At 40.6% G+C, this 19,064-nt stretch overlaps 1 protein-coding gene across 1 annotated transcript; it reads left to right on the top strand.

Annotated features, from left to right (window-relative positions):
- Nucleotides 1–399: 399 nt before the first annotated feature.
- On the top strand, nt 400–17,072 carry LOC139334472 (zinc finger protein 135). The gene is made up of 2 exons (XM_070967373.1): nt 400–525; nt 14,450–17,072. The coding sequence occupies exon 2, from the start codon at nt 14,618–14,620 to the stop codon at nt 16,541–16,543; it is 1,926 nt and encodes a 641-aa protein (XP_070823474.1). The 5' UTR covers nt 400–525; nt 14,450–14,617; the 3' UTR covers nt 16,544–17,072.
- The last annotated feature ends 1,992 nt before the right edge of the window (nt 17,073–19,064 follow it).

Here is a 19,064-nt window from a genome sequence, read left to right as displayed (position 1 = left end):
GTCAAGAAAACTAAAGAGAAAGCTCAACAGTGTTTGTAGCAGGCTGCCACTTATGCCATCTTGAATATCACACATGATAAAGCAGATAAAAGAGCCATCAACAGAAAAAAATGAAAATAAAAAATACATCTTAGTCTAAGAGTGTAATACAATGAGGAATAGCAAAGGTATGGCAAAAAAGAATGGGAGGAGCAAACAAAGGCAGGTTTCATTTTGCATCTGTGGAGAGGCTGAAAACAAATAAAACAATAAAAACAAATGTATTTCCTGCACTGGAGTGCATCTAAGGATGTAATCGTTCCAATGGCGTATTACAAATGACCCGTGGAAGGCAGCAAGACGCCTTCGCTGCGTCGAGTCTGCAGCAAATTCATCAGAAGAAGAAAAAAAGATGACGTCATAGTGGTTACCATCTTAAGAAGCGTAAGGGGGCCTGCTGCAATTAATAGTCATTTGCGGCAGGACGGTAGTAAGCGGACTCTGCAAATTAAATCCACTGTATTCTTGGATGTACCAGATCGTGTGGTAAGTTGTGTCTAAATCGGCTGTTCGAGATAAATGGCTGGGCTGTTAATGTGTGGTTACACATAAATCACATTGCTTTTCTCTCGTTGCTTAGTAGCGTTAGCTAGCAGTAGCTAACATTAGCTATCATCTGACCACAATACTAGTCCACAGCATCACATTAAGTAGAGACCGTTTGTGGCTGGTCTTACTGAATGCTTATCTGTAGTTTGTTCCTTTCAAGGAATCTTCGCCAGTGCGTATTTTCAATGCAACATTAGCTTTCTAAGTAGGCTAACGTTAACAAGCTACCTAGCTACAATAGATGTCTATTTAGGAAGGCTTCCGTCGCCCCCTGGCTGCGTACTTCTCCTCGTGAAACATACACGGTTTTTCGTGATAATCGTGAAATTCTGCTTAGAGACATGTGTCTCTGTACATAACGTTCATGGGCGTAGGGGAAATCTCGTCAGAGCTTTTTAGACTGAATATACCTGCAGAATATATGAGATATTTTCACCTTCTACGCACACAACACTGTAAATGTTTTGAATTTGTTGTGATTCTGTCCCCAAAACGGATGTGCTCAGTTTCAAACAGCCATCACATGCAAACTTATTTAATTTTGTTCAGACGTTAATTTGATAAACGGTTTTTTGAATTGCCGTGTATATAGTATCTGCTAAATTTTAGTTAATTCACAATAAAGTTTACAGTGCATATATTGACTACAATAAGGCTACTCTGAAATTAGATAGATAGATACTTTATTCATCCCAAAGGGAAATTTACACTTAAATTAATTAATAAGGCAGTTATAATGCATCTGACATCTGAAAAGCTCTGGATTAAGAAAATATAACCTACATCAAAGCAGTTTCTTTGATGGGAAACCAGCAGTATTTTGTGTAGTATTCTGTTGTCTTTTGTATGATCATCAGTCTGGCTGTGTTGTATCAAGACTAGGCAGGATTTAGACACTTTTTGTTCATCACAAAATCACCTGAGGTTGGAAGTAGTTTTCGAGCAGCAGATGTTACAACTGCACTGCTTGAAAGCTGGAGAGGCCAAAAAAATAGTGTTGAAAATTAATCAGTGGTTGTGTGTCTTGCTGTTGTGCTGACACATTATGCTGCGTTGTGATTGATTTTTTTAACCACCCTTTTTTTGCATATTGCAATGCTGTTGTTGCACCTTGTAAGAATTTGCCTCTAGCAACCAATACAGTCCTTTGAAGTACATGGAACAATGTCTGTTTTCTTCTGCATGTCTAGTCCAGTCAGTCTGAAAGCCCCCAAGTGATGTACTCATATCAGCATTACCAACAAATACAAGTTGACTGGTATTCAGTTTCTCAGTTATTTTAGTGACCACTGCACATGCAAAATGCTGCAGACCAAATCATTTGGAAACAGTTTAACAATTGTTTGTTGCTTGCTTCATCCCCCTTTATCTGATATACTTCATCCAGCCAGAAATGAATAACTCCGCATCACAGAGCTGATATTGGAAAATGTTCCACAAACAGCTTGAACTTAGATTATGAATTTGGTTTGGAGGCTTGCCGCCAAAATGCTGGGAAGCACTTCTGTGGGAAATATGCACAGTTAAATGTGTAGTGTTTTTTTCCAGCTGTATTTTTTAAAGCTGCTATAATCCATATATTCAGAATAATTCTCACTGTTGTTACAGAATCATGTCCAGCTGCAACAGGAAGCTGTTTTGTGCTTTCAAAAAAAGATACTGTACTCTACCTGTTCAGCACCAAACTGCAGACGGAGTATGTGATTGTCTTAAATGTGTCTACGTCAGTCCTCCTAGTGAATTTTGTCTTTACAAGTGATACTGGAGTTTTGACATCCTAAGCGTACTGTATTTCCCTGAATTTGTCACTGTTAAGGCCTGAGTGAAATCATGCAATGTTGCTAGACTGATTCACTCGTACAGCTATGTTGTTTGTTGTGATGTGACGTTCTGCTAAATTACACAGAGAGGAAGCAGCTTTCAGTGCTGTCAACATTTAAATGTCAATCAGCAAGGGACAAGAACTCGAAACAAAACAGTCGTAAAACACAGCAGGGGTCAAGAAATGTAGCAGCCTCCTCACTAGGGCTGGGCCGATAAAACGATAGCGACATGTCTCGCGATAGACACGTCATCAATATCGATATAAAATGCGTTCGATAAAGCATTCGATAATTTTTTTTTCTTCATCGGAAGAAACCTGAAGTTGCAAAGCGAGGTTGGTTGCATGAACAAAGGCACTCGCTCTAAGGTAACTGAGCAACGTAGGGAGTGATCGCTAATCAGTGAGAGAGACACGGTAACACGCCAGTCATGTAACATTATCAAGTTCGGTTGCGCCATCTCGTTGTCACGTGTTTGTTGCTCCGCAAGGAGTGAGATGAGAAATAGAAAGTGAGCGCTGCAGTGAGCGAAGAAATTGTCGATAGAACAGGAAAAGTCAGCTTGCCAGTATGGAGTTTTTTGGATTGGTCTGACTACGACTTTCGTCCCCACCACAAACTTATTTAACCACCTTAGCCACGCTCACTCTTTGGAGTGCAGCCGTATTCGCCAACGACACCATGCAGAGGTATCTGCTTCAGTGCCTGATGACAAATCATCTAAAAGGCACGAAGACGTAACGGAGGCAGCGGCATATCATATAGCTAAAGACATGCTTCTGCTGAGCACTGTGAGAAGCCAGGTTACAAACATCTCTTACACGTACTTTTTTTTTTTCTTAAACACACTTGCAATAAAAATATAATTGAACAGTTCATGTATGTTTGGAGTAAGAAGAGTGATTAAAGTTGTTATGTCTAGGCTGGTTTTATAGTTCAGTCAGTGTTACTGTACTGTCTATCATGTTTGTTTGTTTGTTTGTTTGTATGTTACAGATGTCAAGTCTACCTCAGTTTCTGCTATGTAAACACTGCACATATTTGAAAACATTTTATTCACCAGAGGGTGAATCACCTTGTGAACTTTCTGCACTAAACCTGCAGAAAAAAAGTTCTCAGGTTTCTCTCTGTTTACATTTTTACACTTTTTTTTACATTTATTATTTTAGTGAGATAGCTAAGGGGATTATAATCAGAGGAAGGTTAAATTTAAAATAAAAATGTTTAAATTGAATGTATTTTTCCCCTGGTCCTTATTTTAAATAGGTCATAAAAATCGACCAATATAAAACACTTATATCGCAATAGAGTTTTCAGCCATATCGCCCAGCCCTACTCCTCACTGATTAAAGCTGTAAACCAGTACAAAAATGACATTTACTACCATAAACCACAATGTTCTTAAAAGACACATTAAAAACACTAAAAAAGTCCCATTTGTATTTTGGAATATAAAACAGCAAATTTGATAAACTTGTCAGTCCAGCACCACTAGGCATGCATTATGAGAATGTGGGCCATTGCTATGTAGCGATGCTTTGTGTTCTTCCATACAGCACAGATGCAAGGAGTTTGCATGAAGGCAGCACAAACAAACATGGAACAAGTGAATGTCCAGTGTTTGTTCTAGAGCCCTATGATTTCCACAGTGCAGAAAACATGGACGGAGTCATGGAATTTGATGATAATAAAAACAGAATCAGTTGTAAAAGGTGAAATATCACAGCAATTGTGAAACTAAGGATGTAATTAAGGACTTACTTACCTGGTGTGTTTGGGCTACATATGAATGTTGTAACATCAAATTCATGGATATTTATTACATTTTGAGTTTAATAATTGTTAAGTAATTGTTGAAATTTTGTTCATCCACCACATGATTAGACACTCTTTCTGATGAACAAATAGTGCTTAAATCATGAAGCACAGAATTCAGAAAAATTAACGCAGAAAACACAGAATTTTGAAAAAGAAATCAAAGGGAATCTGTAAAAAATTCAAACTGATTTCATTGAGCCCAAGGTCAGGTGTGGGGAACCTTTTTCCTATCAAGGGCCAATTCAATTTTCATAACATTCTTTGAGGGCCATTACTAATCAACACATACACTACTGTTCAAAAGTTTGACGTCACCCAGACAATTTCATGTTTTCCATGAAAACTCACACTTTTATTTGTCAAATGAGTTGCAAAATGGATAGAAAATATAGTAAAGACACTGACAAGGTTAGAAATAATGATTTATATTTGAAATAACAATTTTGTCCTTCAAACTTTGCTTTCGTAAAAGAATTCTCCATTTGCATCCCACATTTGCATCAATTAGCCTTTTAGCACGATTAGCTAACACAATATACCATTACAACACAGGAGTGATGGTTGCTGGAAATGCTCCTCTGTACACCTGTAAATGTAGATATTCCATTAAAAATCAGCAATACCGAGTCCCGATCCGATACTTCTATAAAACATTATGAAACGAATTAAGAGCAAAGAATAAGATCCAGGATGTCCTTTATTTTTATTTATTTATTTTTTTTACCAATGGCTCTTATATTAACATGTAACACAATTGTGCATGCATGCAGTGCAGTGTATTGTAAACTTCTATGAGGTAGCTTGAATTACAGTCTCAAGTCAGAACAGAACACAGAAATAAAATAAAATTTTCTTCACATTAGGAATAGTGCAACATTAAGTAAGGGATAATGCCTGACGAGGTGTCCATTATCAGAAATGAATGGACGACGCGAATGAATGGACTTCGCTTTCATTTCTGATAATGGACACCTCGAAGGCCATTATCCCGCTTATACCATGGTCACTTAACAAAGAAATAAATATTAAATCAATTATTTATACGTTAATGCTGTTTTTCCGTTAAAATCGTAAGTTTTTCACAAGAAGCAGCTGAGTGAATTATTTAATATCTTTCGTTGTGACGCGTTGCCAAGGTAACCGGCTCTGGCCACAGAACCTGCAGCTTGGTCAGCCGCAGCTGTTATATTAGGCCTAATCAGTGGAGGGAAGTGAGATGATTGCTTAACGTCATGCTACATGATTCAAAGTATCATTTCAGATGGCAAGTGCATCTCTTACCGCTTGTGTGTGTCCTCTACTGTCTTGCCGTTGTGATAAATAAATCATGTATGTATGTTCTGAGTTTCTGTTGCCACGGTTACCAACTAGCATTTGAGCCAGCGCAATTGTTCTCGTCGTTCACTTCGAAATATTTCCACACAGCAGACATAGTAGCAGCTTCAAGACAAACTGCGCGCTGCCATGTTCTGCGCATGCGCTGTCCAGTGGCCACAGACACAGACCCAGCCTGTAAACCTTGGTAGTTAATAAATACTATTTTATTCTCATTAATTTTTAATCAATGGCCCATATATTGTAAATGTGATTAAAAATAACAATAAATATACATATGTATATATATTATTTATCCGATACCTGATCGGGACATAACGTCCGATTCGATCGAGTCTGCAGTCACGTGATCGGCCCTGATTTCCGATCACGTGATTGGATCAGGACAACCCTAAGCGGTATCACCGTTAACAGTTTGCAGTTAGAATAGTCATTTACCATATTAACAATGTCTAGACTGTATTTCTGATTAATTTAATGTTATCTTCATTGAAAAAACAGTGCTTTTCTGTAAAAAATAAGGGCATTTCTAAGTGACCCCAAACTTTTAAACGGCAGTGTACATCACACTAACTTCTGCGATGGCTGGAACTACTTCTCTTTGGCGAGGTGTCTGGTGTCAGATGGTAGCGATGATGAAAATGGGAAACAAATCCTCAGGACTTACATTTAACTTTCAGAGGGATGTTGTTATACCTCTCTTTGAGCTGTCACTGTGTTGGAGCTCAATGATTTTGTGTTGTAGGTTGTCAGGTGCATCAGATGCTCTGCAGTGGCAAATAGGCACTCTTTACAAGGTCTCCTTCAGAATGAGGTTTCAGCTTCTTAGCTATTCACTTTCTCACCACAAATCTTGCCTACATAACATTGTCTCTGTCAGAACACATTCTTATGAAAGCTGCTTGTTGGGCACCCAAACTCGGTCAAAGGAAAATTGACCACAACAGAGTCAATAGTTAGATTTAAGCTCTTTATTTGCAGAATAGAAATGGTACAAGTAGTACAAACGGTTTGGCATAGTGGTATTTAATTCTCTAGTGTCTGAAATACAGCACAATGTAGGGATGCACCGATACCAGCATCGGGTATCGGTCCGATACTGAGCGTGTGTACTCTTACCCGTACTCATAAAAGTGCTCTGATACAACCACGCCCGATACCACTTTACGGCAGCGTGACGTTCACCTCATAGTGCAGCAGGTATGCGGCGGAGGAGGAGCAATGTCAGCAGTGTGGACATTTTTCAAGGTAAACGACAGTGACAAAAGTAAAGCTGACTGCAAATTATGCTCAGACAAATTGTCCAGAGGAGGGGTGAAAACTGATGTCTAGCAATCTGATAAAACATCTGAAGAACCAACACGACGCAGAGTTCAAGGTAAAGTGTGTCCATCATTGCATTTATTTGTGTATGTGTGTCTGTTTGTGTGTCTGTCTACTGAATGTGTTCCATCTTTGTGTGTTTCTGTCTGTTAATGTGTGTGTCAGTCTGATTTGTCTATGAGGATGTTAGTGTGTTTATGTGTTTGTCTAAATATATGTATGTGTGTGTGTGTGTGTGTGTGTGTGTGTGTGTGTGTGTGTGTGTGAGTGAGTGAGTCTGTGTCTGTCTGTTCAGCATGTGAGAGAGTATGATCAAAAATTGTAAGTGATTGGAAAGTCATACACTGATATTCATTCTAACAGTTCCAGAATACTTTGATACCAGCTAATATTTCATTTTCACTATTTCAGATATGAAGATCGTTTTTCGTCGGTACTGCTCCAGAGGCCAAGGAGATGGTAATGCTGGAGCTGCAGAAGGTTTCAAGAGGAGAGACAGACAAGCAGGAAGATCAGGGGGAGCCACTTGCCAGAAAGCTATGAAAGGCACAGGCCAGCACTAGTCTGGACAGTGTGTTTGATGAGATAGCGGATGAGCAAGAATCAACATCAGTGAGCAGAGCACCAGTGGGTGCTTCCATTCAGTTGGAGACATACCTTGGAGAGACCACAGCTGCTAGGGAAGACAACCCACTGCAGTACTGGGGGTTAACAAAGTGAGGTTTCCCACTCTGGCTCAAATGTCACAGAGATACCTCTCAGCACCATGCAGCAGTATGGACAGTGAAAGGCTGTTTAGCTCAGTGTCACACACTGTAGATGAAAACAGAAACAGACTCACAGGTGATAATGCAGAGAAGCTTCTTTTCATCAAAAAGAACCTGCCACTTACTTTTTCAAAACAGGCTTAGTCCTCACAGACAGATGTTATGACATGGTAATATATCAATTCAGTTGAAAAACACTCACGTGCGGATGCTGTTTCGGGACTTCAGTTCAGCATTCAACACCATCATCCCACAGCATCTGGTAGACAAACTAGGACCCCTGGGCTTCAGCCCCCTGTTTAACTGGCTGCTTGACTTCCTCCCTGATAGATATCAGTCGGTGCATGTCAGACAGAACACCTCCCATGTCATCACCCTCAGCACAGGCTCCCCTCAGGGCTGTGTCCTGAGTCCTCTGCTGTTCACCCTGATGACACATGACTGTGTCCCCAAGGCTGCCACCAACCACTTTGTGACACAACAGTGTTGGGCCTCATCAGGGACGACAACGACCTGGCCTATAGAGAGGAGGTGGAGCAGCTGGTGCAACCTGATCCTGAACGTGGACAAAACCAAAGAGGTCATTGTTGACCTCAGGAAGAACCAGCCCAGTCACGCTCCACTTCTCCTCAACAACACAGCTGTGGAGGTGGTCAGCAGCACCAAGTTCCTGGGGGTGCATATCACAGACGACCTCACCTGGTCTGTGAACACCACGTCACTGGTGAAAAGAGCACAGCAACACCTGCACTTTCTGCGCAGGATGAGGAGAGCCCACCTGCCCCCGCCCATCCTCACTACATTCTACAGAAGCACCATAGAGAGCATCTTGACCAGCTGCATCTCTGTGTGGTGTGGAGGCTGCAGGGCCGCTGGCTGGAAGAACATGATTAGAGTGGTGAGGACAGCGGAGGAAAACATTGGGACTTCTCTCCCGTTCATTCAGGACAATGCACCTAAACGCTGCATGTCCCGTGCCGTTAACATTATCAGGGACTCTTCACATCCCCACCATTGTCCGTTCTCCCTGCAGGACCACCAGGTTCTGCAACAGCTTTTTCCCTCAGGCCGTCAGACTGCTGAACTCTAAATGAGCATCTTTTGCACCACTGTTGTCACCTCAGGTCATTCTTTTCATATGCACTTTAAAATCTGTGCTGCTTGTTTTTCACTGTTTTTCGCTTATTGCACATCCCTGAAGCTATTCTTTAACTTACTGAATGACAAAGTTTGTCTAAAGTCTCTAAAGTCTAATTTAGTGAAATTTATGGCAATGTCTTGTTTAACAAAAACATATGGTTAAATGTCAGTAGCAGCACTTTGTTACAGTCAGAAAATGATAATAAAGCACATTTTCAAAAGTAACTGTAATGGCATTATTAAGTACTCACATTGGTACTTAGTATTGGCAAGTACTCAAATGTAAAAGTGGTATTGGTGCATCCCTAGCACAATGAAACAAATGCATGCACATCTGTTCAGTGATACAGATCAAGCTTGCTAGGCTAGCCAGTAACACTTAGCAAGGCTAATTACTACTTGAAACCTTAGATCAGTAATATTGGAATTTGCATCATCAGTGGTTTCTGCAGGGCAGAGAGGATGAGTGGAAAAAGAAGGAAGCACACACATACTGTCATTTCAAAGTAAAATTTCAAAACAAAGGTCTCTGAACATAAATGCCTCTGAATGCAAAGAATTCATAACAGCAGAAATATTTTGTTTCTTTTCTTGGGCTGGCACAGGGTGGTTAAGCATAAGAGTTTAGTTGAATGGTTGTTGTGAGAGATAAAACAGCCTTGAGTATGTGGGTAAATCTGTATCAGTTTTAAATATGTGGCTTTTCCTGTCTGATGCCAAAAAGCTGTGACGGGTGAAGCAGCTTGGCAGCAGCTGTTGTATGTCGTGTTTGCGGCTCATCCACAGTACCAGTATCTCCTTCAGAGTTACAAGAGTCCACTTTTCTTCTCACTCTAGAGGATAGCTTTTCAGTGCCTTGGAAGTTGTTGTTTTTTTTTTTTTAATTATTATTCTGTCAAGGTAAACCACAGAATTAAATACAACTTGGATTCCAATTGGGACAATGTGTAAAACCATAAATTAACACAGAATGCAATGATTTGCAAACTCTTTTGATTCATATTCAGTTGAATACTGGAAAAAAAGATAAGATATTTAATGTTCAAGCTGATAAACTTGCCTGCAGCATGTTCCAAAAAAGTTGGGACAAAGTTGGGAATTAATAGTGCCTTAACAGATGTACAAATTACCCTTGCTTTGGGCACTAACACACCACCATACCATCACAAATGCTGGTTTTTGACCTTGAAACAGTTAAGTCATCTGTATGGTTCTTCTCCTCTTGAGCTCAGAGGACACAATGTCCTTGTTTTCCAAAACAATTTGAAATGTGGACTTGTCAGACCACAGCACACCACTTTGTGTCAGTCCCTCTCAGGGCCCAGAGAAGTTGGCAGCGTGTCTGGATGTTGTTATACGAGTTTTGTCTTGCATGGTAGAGTCTTAACTTGCATTTGTAGGTCCACACAGGTGTTGTTTACCAACAATGATTTTCTGTGTTATTGAGCCCATATATCAAAATCTTTATACGTCATGTCAGTTTTTTAAAGCAGGGAGGGAATGAAAGTGACGGGCACTTGATGCTGGTTTTCATCCTTGCCCCTTAGGTGCAGAGATTTCTCTAGATTGTCTCAATCCTTTGGAAATATTTTGGATTGTTGATTGTGAACTTCCTAAATTCTTTCCAATTGTAGGTCGAGTAATCTTGTTTTATGACTCTTTGTCCATGCAGTTTTTCACCAAGTGGTTAACCTCTCTCCATCCTTTCTTGTGAACAACTGAGCCTTTCAAGGATGCCCTATTCACAACCAATCATGATACTAACAAACAGGTGTTTTTGGAGCATTCCACAACTTTCACAGTCTTTGGTTGCCCCTGTCCCAACTTGTTTGACGTGTTCCTTACATCAAATTCAGAATAAACAGATATTTACGAAAATCAGTGAAGTTAAGGTAAAAAACTCAGCATACTGTCTTTGTAACATTTTCAATTTAGTATGTGGCATATTATTGCATTCTGTTTTCTACGTTTTACCGCGTGCCCCAACTTTTTTGGATTCAGAGTTGTAATACCACATAGTATTCTGTTACTTAAAATCAGTACAATGTAGAGTTTGGTGGTATCCAAATTTTGATACTTTCAAACCTTCCCCACATTTTTCCAGGGGTGTGCGGTATTACCATGACTAATTAAAAATCACTTTGCAGGGCAGCGTGACATGCACGCAGTTCAGATGGTCAGTGCTCATGCTAGGAAGCACAAATCCTAACTTGTAGCATACCGGGATGACGGGGAGAAACTCAGCTAAAAACCTCTACCAAGCATTGCCACCCAAACGAAACATAATTTATACTCCAAGAAATTATATGTGCATGTAACAAAAACACGAAAGTAGTGCACATCAACGATACTGCATCTGATTTTACCACTTCACGCAAACCACACAAGCCTGGTATCATATGAAAGCAGGGCGTCTGATGATCACGAAGATGTCTGCCTCCTCACTGTGCGACGAAAACTCGGTGAGCTAGTAGCCAAAGAGTAGCAGAAAAAAACTTCACTAAATCATAAAGTATGTCTTACCTTTGCTGTTTTGTGGTCAAAAGTTATATTCCAGCTCGAAAAAAATGCTGCTTATTTCTCTTCCTATGACTCTGTGTTAATTTGAGACCAATCACGAAGGTCTTGGTTGTTTACATAAAGAGGATGGGGTTTCTAGAGTGGAGGGAGTGCTCTTCATGTGATAACCTATCTCTGGGGTTATTCCTTCTGTATCGTCATTGGTGTTTCTTTGGTGAATTTGGGTGCTGCCACTTGATTCACTTGACTCTGACTGGTCGATTGAGGTGCCGATCATCAAAATAGACCAATGGGTTGCTCAGCTATTGACCGGTGTAACTATGCAGTTAGTTTCACCGCTCCATCTCATTTACACATGAATGTGCAGAGCACTCACAGAGGACTCTGAGCAGCCTGAGGTGTTATTTTACTGTTTTATTTGCCTTTTGTCCTTTCATGAGAGCTAAGAACATTAGCAAGCTGAAAAAAGGCTGAAAAAGTGTTTTCAACAGAGGAGTTTCTCCGAATGCTTGGACGAGATAACAGTACTCTCCCCAGATGCACCCAAATGAGCGCCTGGACACCTTTGTTAAAACTCTAGGTAAAATTGCTCAGGTTAATTTTTTTAGCATGTACTTTTGCACTGTCACCTTTTTCTCGAGTAAAAATTCAACATAAGACAGTGTTTCCCCTAGAATTTTTTTAAGGCCGTGTGGCACCCACCGAAAAACCCGAAACAGATGAGACACGTGGGATGGTGTATTGGTGCAGTTGGATTAAGTCAGGTGGCACAGCAAGCAGTCTGCAATTCTGCAATTATTATATTTGCATTCAAATTTTTGTTCACCCAGACTGTATTCAAGATCACAAGAAGAGGGTGACTTAATAAGGTGCATTTATTGCATACAAATGGAACATGCTTGATTACACATTGGCACTTCAACCGCACAGTGTGCATTGTTCTCTGCTGCACTTGATTTTTCTCGGTTTAGAGAAGAACTTCACCAAGGCATTGTGGTAGGGGAATTTCCTACACATAATTGAGATTCTATCAGTTACATACATTTTACAATGCCTGGGGAAAAATGACCCCTTAGTGGTTCTAGTGGAAAACTAGCCTATTGTCTGTGTTATTTTCATCATTATTGCTTACCAAAAAAAAGCTCAATCAGAACAAAAATATAAGCTAAATAACAAATTGGAAATTTACCATGGGGAGTGTGGTACAACCAAGGGCTGTATTTATGGTTTAGCTGTATTTTTTTTGACTGGGTTACCAGTCAGACCGGGCCCGCGGTCACCCGTTGGACAGGGGTTGGCAGTCGGAGTGGGGTCACCCGTTGGATCGGGGTCAGCAGTCAGAGAGGGGTCAGCGGCAGTAATGTTCCTCGAGCAGCCCCCCGCCTCCACTGCAATCTGCCCCCTTTCCTTCCGACTCACCTGCACCTGTCATTTTTTTTAGAGTTGCCTCTGTTACTCTCCCTTCATCTATTTTCCTTGGTTTGGAGTCTGGCAGAAAAACTTCTTTATATTAAGTTGTCTGTCGCCCGTGGTATTTTTTTCTTTTCTTCGGCAGTGCCATAGGTGGCTAGCTACATACCTTAAACATCAAATAAAATATGCCCGTGCTCTCAGCAGCGGTGCTCGCATCGTTACTAGGCAACGAAGCAGGTTGACTCACGTTGCGCTGCACAGAGGCGCTCCTAAATGTAAATGATTATTGATTTATGAATGAATGGATAGGTGGCTTATTTTTGGCATGTTGATTTTTTTATTTTTTATTTTTTGGCCTGGTGGGGGGTCTCCTTGGCCTGGTGGCCCTCCAGGCCTGTACAATGGTAGGGGAAACACTGTAAGATACATTGAACAGAGTGGACTTCATTATGTTAGGCCCCTATAGACCTATATGCGCAGCATTTTTTTTTTAATGACGGTAATGAAACTAATACCGTTGCTATTTTTAGATACTGTGGGATACCTTATTACCGTTACCATGTTGGATAACATGAGTCCACGGAATTTTGACATTGACAGAGAAACTGCATTTAATGTGGATCACGTCATGACCAGACCCAATCCACTTCATAAGGTCAGTACTGGTGCCGATGCCAGTTTGGCATATAAGATTGGTGTCTTCCCAGTGGTCATGCAAGGTACTATGATCCCACATGACAATGACTGGAATTTGGACAACAGAATTCTTAAAGGCTGTGTGGGCAAACTAGGGCTGGGCAATATGGCCTAAAAATAAAATCTCTGATTTTTTCACAAAAAACTTGAATTACGATTTTTTTCCGATTTTTTTTTTTTTTTTTTTTTTTTTTTTTTTCCCCTACTTTTTAAAGAAGACATTAAGTACAAATGACAGAGATAATTCAAAGCAAGTTTTGCTTTTATTTTATCAAAAACTTGATAAGGATTGTTCCCCTCATAAAGAGTGGCATTTCTCCCACTCGGCAGGATGCCTCTGTTTTAGATGCTGGAGTAAGTTTGTTGTGCTGCTGCCTTTTGTTCCTATGGGCTTCAGACAAACTTTGACAGCTTGTAGTCACCTGTTCCACATCTGTTGCTGCAAACCAGTTTCATACCACTGTGTAACGAGTGTAGGTGCAGGTGGAGAGGCTAGCAGGATTAGCAGTTAGCGGAGGCTCTGGTTGGTGAGTTAGCTCAGAGAGTCGACAGGCGGAGAAGTTGGGATTTCACTTAACAGTTTTATTCTATAATATGGAACATCGACCATACAAAGCCAGGTCTCCACGGCGCTAAACATATGTGTTGTAAGACGTAGACAGCATGACCAGCACCAACTCATTACTCATTACTTGCTCTCATTAGCTATAGCCATGTTGCTGCTGTGTGTGTGTGTGCATTTCTGCAAAAGAAACAAAAGGGGAGGGGGGAGGGTGCTCCTGGCTATGGAAACTCCTGGGGAGCAAAAGGCGCGTCGTAGCAAGAGGAGAAAAACTCGAATTTATTATTTTTTTAAATCATCCACAGCTAAAAATTCGAATTAATCGAAAAAAATGTGTTACATTTATCTGTTCTCAGAAATCCTCAGCTGAGGATAGGTGGTTGAAGAGACATTGGTGCACTGGGATAAATTGAAAAAAATTGTTAAGCAAACTTGTTTGATAATTCTTTGTTTTATTCCCCTAGGTGCGGATGCAACAGGGAAGACCTTAGCAGAGGGGTGAACATTTGGCTCATAAGGATGTCTTTTTAGGACCAGTCTCTTGAGAGATTGGACATACTGATTCTCCCATGGAAACCAACTTTGTGAGTGTCTGGACAAAGTTTTTAATCATACTTGGAGATTGAAAAGTGATGCCATCAGCTCATGGACAAAATCATTTCAACATGGAAAAGCAGAAATCAGTGAATACTGTTGCTTCAACACAGTTGGGTGGAGAATCAAGTACTTTCATCTGCACTGAGTGCGGTGATGGGTTCAGTCAGTACTCTAATGTTTTGGCACACATGGCCATTCATGGACCTTTGGAGTCATTCTCCTTTGATGGCTCATCCAATGGATTTGAAGTCCCTCGAGAATATGTCCTGCAAGAAAACGGTACACTGACAGTTGTGAACGGCTTGTTGCAGTCACATTCGTCTGTAAAACCAGTATCTCCTGGAGTCCTGCCATCACATTTTCCATCCCCTATCAAACCAGTTTCTCCAACTCCAGGACCACAGCCGTCTCTTTATAGAAATGTGTTCCGGCCAAGGCCATCAGACTTGAACTTGGACAGGTCTCGCCAGGGCCATTTCCGTTGTGAAATATGTGGCAGATCATTTAACAGCCTGCAGAGTTTACATCGTCACCAACAGTATCGAAACACAGAGCGGGGTTACAAGTGCACGTTGTGTTGTAAGATCTTTGAAGGTAGTCAGGACCTTAAGAAACACCTCCAAGACCATGCCAATGAAAGGTTTCACATCTGTGGCAATTGTGGTAAGCGATTTCTTAAAGTGGATGCACTGAATGCTCATCAAAAAGAAAATCACCTCTCCCCCAAGGCTACAGCATTGGGAAAATATGAGAATAAGCAGGAAAAAAAGATTGAGAAAACATATCCATGTAGGAAGTGCAAGTTGAATTTTTTCTGGATGTCTGATTTTCAGGCACATTCACTGCACCATTGCAAAGGAAAAGAGCCTGATGCTACCTTTGCGCCTGATACTGAAACTGAAGTGAACTCCAAGAACATAGAGCACATGCCACTTCAAAACTGCTTCAGCAATGGTATGCCTATTGATGTTAAGAATGGGGATAGTAAAGACTTTAGGGATACTAGTGGTGAGATAGATACTGAATACTCTTTCACACCATATAGGTGTGGTTTATGTGGGGATCGTTTCCAAAAGTTAACATCTCTGAAGGAGCATCATCTCACACATCAGACTCAGGAGGAAATAGATCAGTTAAATCAAGAATCACAAAGAACTTTTAAGCGAAGAATACCACCTAAAGGCAGACGTAGAAGAGGGGGTAATCCAAATGGCAAGCTGCATCCTTGCAAGCACTGTCACCGTGTCTTTAATCATTCTAGTAGTTTATCTCGGCACATGAGATACCATAAGGGTACTATGCACACATGTGTATTTTGTGGTAGACATTTTCCACAGCGCTGTGATTTGAGAAGGCATATAGTCATGTACCACAAAGCTGAATTAGAAAAGAAACCAGGTTTGAAACACTTGTACACAAATCCACAAAATGGGCCTGCCCCCAAATCTCTTAATGGAGAGAAAAACACATTCTCTCCAGAGGAGAAAACCAAGAGCTCCTCTGATGAACAAACCGCATCACCAGAGGAGCATCCAAAGGGGAAACAGTCTGGGAAAGCGGGCCGAGTTAACTACAAGTGTCAGGAATGTGGAAAGAGATTTGGGCTGTTATGTGTGTACCAACGGCACTTGCGCTATCACAAAAAGGAACCTAGCAAGTGCCCCAGGTGTCCAGCTCAATTCAGGAACTCTTCATCCCTTGAACTTCACCTTCAGAATCACCCAAGCGCTGGAGAAGCATGTGAAATTGGACATGCGTGTCATGGCACTGGTTCAAGTGTGGATATTGCCCTGGAAAAGGGTAATGCAGAGGACGTAGATAATGACTATATGAACCGTACTCGAAAGAAGAAAGGAAATTCTGCAGAGGTTCTTTATGAATGCACTGAGTGCACTGAGACATTCTCATGCTTGGAGACGTTTCTTCAGCACCAGACTTCTCATGGCTCAGAAACTCGGTAACTGTCATGTCAGACCCATTAATCATTGCTATCGCCAGCAATCAAGATCTCAGGAGTGTAGTGTTTTTGACTCTTGAATGCAATACTAAATAACTGTGTAGATTACTGAAAGGTTAGTTTGTATTGGTTGTTGAGGAATTTCAGAAGCCAGTTGGAACAAGGAAGTAAGGTTTTGGGTGGGGAGCATGCCAAAATAGTTTTAAATTAAATTAAAGAAATAAATTAAAGAAATTGACAACCTAAACATGTGTCTGGCGTACATAAAATGCAAGTTTGAGCCTAGTATTCTCCTACGGACTACAGATGTAGTTAACTTAATGTTCCACCAATCGTTGACTAGCTAGCATTGTATTCTCTGTGGCTAAACATGCTGTTATTGTCAATGTTACTGCTGCATTTTTCATGTTTTACTTGCAAATATGTGATTTTGATATTTTCTTTAATTTGTGGAATGTGTGTATCTTCCTTTTGGATAGCATTGTCACTGAATAGGTTTTTAATTGTGCCATTAAAATTCTACAGAGATATTACTTTATGTGCTATTAGTTTTGCTTTGACTTCCTTTTTACTGATATTTGGCATTAAGAAAATCCTATTAGCTATATATTTTTATTCCTTCTACGTTTAGTGTGTGTTTAATTTAAACACACAAACAGGATATTGTGTTCACAAATCTGTGAAAATCTAACAGCAACAGAAACCATACCTGTGAAAGTGTTTTTCTTTTGGTGACTCCTAGTGGTAGCATCAAAGAGACAACATGGTAGGCAGCAATGTACACTGTTATCCTGAGGGTCTGTGAGATGCAATACCATTTAACTGAAATTATGTCCTATTCAGGTTGTAGAGGGCTTGTCTAGTGTATCCAAAGACGTGGAAGCTAGTGATGCATAAGAAGTGTGTCATAAGTTGTTCGTATTCATACTCGTGCACATCTTCCTCTTGACTGCCTGCCTGCCTTGTGCTGAAACATGTCTTTTGAGTGGAGTATTCTATATTCCTGAATGTTTTGAGTTTACTGACATCTGTATGATACTGCACTTACCACAATATTAACATAACAGCCTTGCCATTTTGGCTTATAACACATCAGAGCCTTGATCAGTAGTGTAGAGTGTTCTACCTACCTAATTTGAGCCAGTAATTAGTAAAACTGCTGATAATGACATGGCACTATTGTTTTTGCTGTCAGTTCATCCTTGTGGCCAACCACAGTACTGCAGTAATTTGCGTCCAAAAATCTTTTCTCATAGGCTGCCATTATAAAAGATATGCCTGTTGAAGTGGCATTTCAAAAACAAGGTCTATTTTGAATTTTTGAACCATGATTTAATAGAGACAATAAAATGCATTGTGGATGCCAACAGGAAAGAGAAGGCATATGCAGTATTTGATTTTCTCCCTTACAGAGTGAGGGCAATGCTTTATCATTTCTTGAATCTACCTTTATGTAGACATACTGGTTTAAGTTTTTGTGGAAATGTCCAAAGCAGTTTACTGAGTGGGTGTGTGCTGTAGTTATGAGACAAGAATGTGCAGTGTATTTACAATGCCTTGTAAGCATTCACCCCCTTGGTCTTTTCACATTGTGCAGCATTACAACCTGGAATTCAAATTACATTAACACAACATGCATCATGCTTTGAAGGTGCGAAATTAAGGCACATAAAAACACGTGTTGGATGCACAAGTATTCACCCTGCGAAGTCGATACTTGATTGAACGACCTTTCACTGCAATTAGAGTGGCAGGTCTTTTGGGGTATGACTCTAACAGCTTTGCACATCTAGAGACTGATTTTTGCCCAGTCTTCTTCGCAAAATAACTCATGATCCATTAGACAGCAAATCTATGACAGCATAGATTTGCTGTCCATTAGACAGCAAATCTATTAACAGCAAATTTCATTTCTTCAGAATCTCAATTTGTTTGAGGTCAGGACTTAGACTGGGCCATTCTAAAACCTTATTTGCCTTAAACTTCCTGAGTAGCTCAGGTTGTATGCTTCAGGTCCTTGTCCTGCTGGAAGGTAATCCTCTGCCCTAGTCTCAAGTCTCTTGCAGGTTTTCTTCAAGATTAGCTCTGTATTTGGCTCAATCCATCTTGCCCTCCATCCTGACCAGTTTCCCAGTACCTGCACATGACAAGCATACCAACAGCATGATGCTGCTACCACTGTGTTTCATCATGGGGATGGTGTTCTCAGGGTAATGTGCAGTGTTGGGTTTCTGCTACACATAGCGTTTTGCAACAGGGCCAAAAAGCTCAATTTTGGACCCATCTGACTAGAGTACCTCCTTTCTCATGTTTGCTGTGTCTTCTGCATGGCTTGTGGCAAACTCCAAACAGGATCTGTTTATGGCTTTCTCTCTGACACAACTGGTCTTGCCACTCTTCCATAAAGGCAAGGTTTGTGGAGTGCATGATCAATAGTTGTCCTTTGGACAGATTTTTCGCCCTAAGCTGTGGATCTTTCCAGCTCTTCCTGAGTTACCAAGGACCTTTTGGTTGCCTCTCTGATT

Source organism: Chaetodon trifascialis, chromosome 7 (assembly GCF_039877785.1).
Source record: "Chaetodon trifascialis isolate fChaTrf1 chromosome 7, fChaTrf1.hap1, whole genome shotgun sequence".
NCBI lineage: Eukaryota > Metazoa > Chordata > Actinopteri > Chaetodontiformes > Chaetodontidae > Chaetodon > Chaetodon trifascialis.
Note: the sequence above shows the minus strand (reverse complement) of the source record. Positions and strands in the feature narration are given on the sequence as shown.